This window comes from Pygoscelis adeliae, unplaced genomic scaffold (genome assembly GCF_000699105.1).
Source record: "Pygoscelis adeliae isolate BGI_AS28 unplaced genomic scaffold, ASM69910v1 Scaffold504, whole genome shotgun sequence".
Classification (NCBI taxonomy): Eukaryota; Metazoa; Chordata; class Aves; order Sphenisciformes; family Spheniscidae; genus Pygoscelis; species Pygoscelis adeliae.
Genome location: NW_008824555.1, coordinates 340659 through 348133, shown reverse-complemented (window position 1 = coordinate 348133; position 7475 = coordinate 340659). Strand labels below are relative to the sequence as shown.

At 41.2% G+C, this 7475-nt stretch overlaps 1 protein-coding gene across 1 annotated transcript in view; it reads right to left on the bottom strand.

The window, feature by feature from the left end:
* ZNF652 (zinc finger protein 652) overlaps positions 1 to 795 on the bottom strand; it is a 10029-nt gene extending 9234 nt beyond the window's left edge. The window contains exon 1 of the mRNA XM_009321978.1: positions 4 to 795. Coding sequence (XP_009320253.1) covers positions 4 to 569 — 566 coding nt within the window. The 5' untranslated portion in view covers positions 570 to 795. The remainder of the gene's footprint in view (positions 1 to 3) is intronic.
* Positions 796 to 7475: the final 6680 nt, after the last annotated feature.

Here is a 7475-nt window from a genome sequence, read left to right as displayed (position 1 = left end):
TCATTAACTTTTTCCACTCTTTTCTCTTTTTTCTTCTGCCTCTCATTTTCCTCATCATCATTACTGTCTTCAGTGGCCTCTTCCCCACTGTCACCCTCCTCTTCCTCACTGCTGGTCTTAAGAACAGCAGTCTCTTTGGACTGGGAGGGGACACCCTTCTCCCCTTTTGATACATTTAATGTTTGGTTGTTAAGGTTTACCTCTACTATAATCTGCTCCCTTTTGTAAGTCACTTCATCTTCCTCCTCTTCTTCCTCCTCAGAGTCGTCAGAGTTTTCTCTATCTTCTTTCACAGCCCGGACCTCTCCTACCGATCTGTTCTCCCTGAAATATGGCTGCTCCTCTCTTTCATGGAGATGTGGTTTACTCATTTTGCTGTCCACCAACACAGAGTAAGGACTTCCTGACTCTCTCTTGTATACTTTGGTGGACAGATCAAGTTCCTGGCTGGCACCATGATAAAACGTGGGTGGCACTTGACCACGGCGGCTGTCCTCTTGCGCCATCCCTGCTACATGCGCGGCACAGTTTTCAACCAACTGTTGGCAAGAATTGGCTGTTTGACTCATTTGGGGGGCCCTGATTCATTGAGCACCTTTAATCCCAGAAAATCAAGTAAGCAGCTTTAAATCAGGATGGGCTCTCAAGACCGATGCCTGTTCCATCTACACAGAATGAACAAAATACGATTCTCCGCTGGTGTTTAGCACTGATGTGTAGGTCACAGAATTCTGGTATTATGGCAAGAGCAGAGCAGTAGTAATTATTCTTCTGAAGAAAGTTGCCAACGAACTGTTGAACATTTCATCTATAAAAGACAACAGAGAAGACAAAGTCAATTAAAAAAGAAAATATCACTAAAATCTTCAGCAAATTCTTTTGTTTTTTGAGTTTGTACAACTTGGGTAAAGCACCGGGTATATTATCTATGAGCTGTATCTGCTGGGTGTGGACTGTCCTACAGCACCGTCTCAAGCAAAACTGGCAGTTATGTACAAACATGCACCTTTTGTGGGGATCAGAACTGGTACCAGACTCCCGAGATATGGGAATCAAGGCATGCTATCCATTTCAAAATGAATATTCTCCACCCGCCAAAGATCACCGCCACCTGCCTCAACGCTGGGCCAAGATGCTGATCTGCGTTTCTCCAGGACTCTTGGGAACACTGATGGCCCCAAGACTCTGCTCTACTCCCATATGCCTCTCCATCAAACAAGGTGCATACCTACACAGAAATACCTCTTCTCCTTCTGTATGTCCCAGAGGGAGCCCATCCTTACCCAGAAAGGGGACATATTATACCGAACAACATTCCATTAATGTCGATATGCATGAAGAATTTCAATGGAGACATTTTCAGCTTGCAGCACTAAATCAGATTAAGAACACGGCGTCCCCTGCTTGTTTCCACCTCAGAGATCCCTCATACAGCCTCTTGATTTAAGGCACTTATTCTTTTGTCTCATTCTCCCTTCCCCCAGCTACTTATTTCTCAATGCAGCAGCCAAACAATATTGCATTCGCCCATCTAAATTTCACTTGCAGTTATCCAAGTTGGAATTTGACCAGGACACTGTTACTTCCTCTTGCAAAAAACGCCATGTGATCCCTAATGAATACAAGTAATCAAGCGCTCACATCTATTTTTCACCAGGACAATTACATTTTGGTAGCACAGTATTGCAACATCAAGCCAAGATTTTTGGCTGTGCAGATCAAGTCAGAAATACACTGGAAATCCTGACCAAACAGCATACGCAGAACTAAACCTGCAGCTAGAGGGTGCAGAAGAGGAGAATTAAGGACAGAGCCTAAGAGACATCCCATGACTAGAGGACAGAGAAGGTCCCTCACAGAAAATGGATGGATTGAGCAGCTAAGTATGAAAAAAGCTGGATCCCCACTATCGGAGTCCGAAAATTTCCTTGAGGCTATAAGCTTGGGCTAAGTCCAGCAGACAGGTATAAACCACTGGGATTTCGCAGAATCATATGGCCATTTTTATTATTAGTATTCTTGGAGCAACAATGAAAAGCAACCAACCTAAAGCAGTATTGCAGACATGGATTTTTACGACAAATTTCCTTCCACATCGTACTGAGTTAAAATGCTCTCCACACTACAAATGCAGTAACTTCCATCCAAACATGTTTTGATACAACTCATATATTATAGTTTCTATTTTACTCTTCCACCAGAAACTTCCCCCTTTGAACAGGAGATGACCGTACCAATGGTCTCGGCGGTTTGAATAACAAAAAAGACTGAACCTTGCCCTACAACCTTTGTGAAGTGACACGCTGGGGAAAGTGACTGATCAATAACCAGTCGTCTGATTACCAGTTTAAAGTTAATCAAACAGGTTCTTGAACAGTTCTGCAGTATTTCCAAACGCACTCAAAAAGCGCCCTGAAGACGCCTGACAGAGTGACCTGCAGACAGACTCACCGCACGGCAACAGCGGGGTCTATTCCCACTGCTGCATACTCGCTCCATCCTCAGCAGGGTCTCAGGTCCCAGCTTCCCAGCTCCAGAGGTGTGGCAGGAAGACGAGCGCCACGACCCAGCTGGGCCAGGAAATCCGTGGAGATGGGCTGTTAACATTGGCTTGTGATCACAAGTAATATTCAGATGGAAGAACTACTAAATAATAAAATAAATTTTGGCTTGCAGTCACAACCAGTTTAAGAACCCTATACCCACGAAGGGCCTTAGAAAGCAGTGGGCATGATGAAATCCACTGTTTAGCTCTTCCTTTAACGAAATGTAATGAATTATTCAGAAGCTCAGAAAATCACTATGTCATGTAGAAAATTATACCCGATTATTTCCTCAGCATATTAAGCATCTCTCAAGTTGCACGAGTAAAGCAGGAAGGCTATCAGAGTGCTGCTGCTATCTAGCCAGAAAAAGCAAAAAACTTGTCATGAAAAGGAAGCTTTACCTCCACCCCCACCCCCGTTTACTGAACGTTGAAATATTCTCTTTCCATATCCTGCCATCATTCCACCTCTGCTCATTTAAGGAATATTCTATATAATAAACCACTTTGTATGAACATAGTACTACTTCAAATAAAAAGAACAAAGGGGCTTATTCTGCGTTATCAAAGCTATTTGGTCTTAAAACCACTTCACTCAGCAGAATCAGTAACCTACTTTCACTTTGAATACACCGCCTGCTACCCTCAAGGGACCCACAACTTTCGAACAACACTATTTAACAGTCGAACAGCTGGTAAAGCAAAGCCCTCCTTATACATTTAATACCATCAACGCACTACTAGACTACTGACAGTTCTGAGAGACAGTAGTTTAAACACTGCCCAAAATATCTTAATAGAAGATTTTTTCCCTTAAGTTTCTAATCCTAAATGTAAGAAAGCAGCATTTGGGTGTTTTTATTTTTGCCCCCCCCCGGTGAATCCACTTTTTTCAAAGCTGCTAAACAGCTTGGGCTCACAGAATGAATTTCAGCCATACTACAAAAGGGAGCAATACAGGTTCTGGTTAAAATGTAAAAAGGATGCACAGTTTCAAAGCAATTTTTGAAGAAGCCTATCTAGACATAAAACTGATGAGTAACTGTATTACGAGCGTAGAATGAACCTATGAGGTGCACGCAGCACCTCGCAATCAAGGATCATACAAGAAGGGTTTGCAAGCCTACGAATATTAAAAGCTCAAACCCAGAAAAAAAAAGTACAAACAACTTGCAGACAAATGTGTAGGTGGAAGAAGCACGTGTGTGTGGGAGCAACGCTTCATACAATGCTTTCGTTACTTCTAAAGAAAAACCACATTTCTTCACATTAGCTGTACTAAAAATAGAACAATTTATAGCAGAGAGCGCTAGCACAATTACCTGCCCCAACTTTGGCTCAGCAGATGCCCTGAAATCAGCACAGACCAAGTGCGATATACTCAGAGCTTAACAACTTTAATTTAAATGTCCTTAGTTTGCCCTCAGAGAGGGACCAGCTTGACAGTCTGGCTATCTCATATTTTCGTCTAACCTGTGCCAAGGGCTTATGATTTGACTTCTGGCAAGCATCCACCAGAAGCAGACACTGATGTAAAGAAAAACACTGCTTCTTCCAGCTTCTGTAGTAAGTGAAGTGGCTGCGCAGTCATTTCTGCATATCCAGGCTCCCGGTGAGCTACTGACCCCTGCACGGCCTACAGCTGTTTGCCTGCTATCGCAAGCAGGCTGCCAGCTCCACAGATGTACACTTAACTGCTCATTCTTTCTGCCTGGATGTTTCTGGTGGCTCCCATAACAGGACAGAAGAGACACTTCGGGGCACTCCACAACCAGCGATGACCCTGCCACTCCTGGTCAATGTGACAGTGGCCTTTTTTTTTTTTTTTTTTTAACCAGTTCAATTGCTGCCCATAGAAAAGTTATCAATATTAGCTCTGAAAATTGACAGATGCTGGTCTAATTCACTTTGCTGTAGGTTGGCAAGTCTAGAAGCATTGCAGGCACAAGGGTGATTTGTCTACAGACACAAAGAGGGCACTGTATCAATTTATTACTTTGACAACATCTGGAAGTTCCCCCCATTCTTCCCAGATAGCCATAAGGACCAGAAAATTCCTTTAAAAAAATACCCATGCCTCAATTCACAAATCAGTGGCATTTGCCACATAAGTTTTGCACACACCATAAGGAAAAAGAGGAGGAAGGGTAAGAGCTTGGGGCTTTCCTGCAGCTCACCTACCTCTTGCATGAAAAGTGAATACTATGAAAAAAGAGATTGCAATATTTAATGTCCAACATTAAAAATGCGTTAATTTATTAGCCATCCATTATTTTCTTTCTTTGTTATAACACAGCCTTTCCAAGACAGGCACAGAAGATAATTTTTTGTTTCTGTTTACAAGCCGCTTGTACTAGATTTCACTTCCAACTTGGTAGAGCAGGTAGTGCTCGCAACGTTAATATAGGTCACAAGACAGCAAGACAAAATTATCTCTTCAAAGGTATACAGCACCTAATATGTGGGGGAATCTGAGCCACAGCTAACACCGCAGCACCAAAATACCACACACCTTATACAAGCATCACAAATAATTTGCACGCTTCCTTTACAACACAAGACCTATAACTTCACACGAGACAACCCCCAAAACTTCTTTTTCTTCCCCTCTTCAGTTTAAGAGCAGACAGATCTCAGTTTAGCAGCAGCTTTTTAATGGATACAATCAAAAGGCATTACAGGGCATGAATAGGTTTTCCACTCTGCCATTTAGATACATAGACCACTGTATATAAAACCAAGTTCAATGAGAAAGTTTGAGTATCTTGAAATTTGAAGTTTTCTTTCCCATAAAACAAGACTTATCTCAAACCACAGTTAAAGAAACTAGAAGTTAAGAAAAAAAATTATAACTGTGTTATAATTAAAGGCAATGCCGTTTTGCATATGCATTAACAATCTGAAGTTATTAAGGATCCTGAACATCTTTTGGTTGGAAGCTACAATCCAGCAGCTCCATTAAGTCCTGGGGCAACCAGATTTGCGCAGTTTACAAGGAGCGAAACAACCATATGCATAAGTAAATAATTTACATTATTTAAGGTAACACTTTCAAACTAGTCAAGTAGTTGTTGAAGAAACTACACTCAGAACAGGACTAAGTCAGTGGCTGCAGGTTGGGGGGATTGATTAAATACAGCTCCAACATTATGCCAAACCTGGACACCACTCAAACTTCTAACCAAAACTGGAGCGCCGGCTTCCTGCTTCCTGAATCTGGGTCAAAGTTAACTCATCAGGTAGAAATTATGGCTAATTTCAGTACAGCTAGACCCTATGTGAATTCAGAATGCAACAGTGTAGCTCAACCCTTTCAAAAGAGCAGCATCATTGTAAGTTAAACGCTTTCACACTTATTAGTCACATTATTTGGACAGAGAAGAAGTATTAGAACTATGATAAACTGGCACATGTATTTATTTTGAAAGGCTGATAAGCGAGTGCATCATTCTGGCAAGTATAAACGTAGAGGTAAATAGAAGTGTGATTTTTCACTTAGCTTCTGTTAATATTAATCAGTGTTATCCATTAATCAATTTCAAGTCAGCAAACAGGACAGAAATACAAGAAAATGCCTCAGAAAAATATAATTTTCAATGCACAGATACAACTTAGCTTTAAGTATACTGCCCAGCACAAAGTTATGCAGTAAATTTCCTAAAAATAACAAAACATTAATGCTTTCTTACTACAACTCTGCTCTATGAAATCCTTAGGTAATGTGAATTCTGAATAGCTTATTAGCAAAAAACAACTAGAGATTGCAACGTGAAAATACAAAGTGTTTGACTAAAATGGTCCAGTCACCTACAGTTCACTACATCAGCAATATTTCAGAGCACATGAACAAATAAGTTTCAATATACTTGCACAGTTTGAAGAACAGGTGCATGAAACAGAATAGTGCACAGGCACAGCAATTCCCAGTTAGTGGAAAAACACATCTGGTACAAGTTACATCATGTCAGCGGATAGTAATCAGGACTACAACACAAGAGGGAATTATTTATATCATCGTACAATCACTCCTTTCTTGTGCATCTCAGCTGCTTTATATGCAAAAAACTGAAAATATGTTCTTAAGTGGTAAGTTTTATCTCAAGACAGAGCCACAGTCAGCACATCCTCTCAGTTTTTGCATTTCTATGGGTAAGTACTCAAGCCTGCCTTTGCCCATGTAAATGCAAAATAAAAAGACTGACTGCTACTAACGATCTATTCTGTCATCTGCTAGACGTCAAGGGACAGCTTGTAACACCCACCTAAGAGATGGTATCTGCAATAGGTTCACGCTTAGCAGAGCTACAAAGGAAAGGAGAGAAGAGTAATCCTATCTTCTGTATCAGAAGGACAGTTTTGCGCAGCTGACACAGACTTTGGGAATATGGTGTAACATGGCAAGAGGATACTCAGAAACAGCATTCGCGACAATTCCTGGGACTGTTCTGTGAAAAACAGAAAAAAATCGTAACTCCCTTCTTTTCACTGCGAGCTCAAAATTCACTTCAAACAGATTTTCCCATCGGGTCATATAAATGATCAGACATAAAATGGTGTGTGGCACCATGGCTTATATTTTAGTGAAATTAAAGCTACGCCACATATTTGGGCATCTCTGTCTCAAACGGATTAGTCTTGGTACAACTAAGCAAACTGACACGCACATCATAAAAAACCAACAACGCTGGCAGTAACTGCAAGTATTGCAGGGAGTCTTGGCAGGGAAACAAAAGACTGGAGAGTGGATAAATACTGTCCAATTCTCAAAGTAAAGGTCCGGGCAGAAGTATGTTTGACAGGGTGGTATATGAAAGCCTGAAGATGCAGTACAGCATCTAGACTGTCCCATCATCCAGTTATTTTTTCCAACCATTCCTAAAATAATCTACGATAGGTATCTTGCTAACTCAGCAGGCAACATATTTTCACT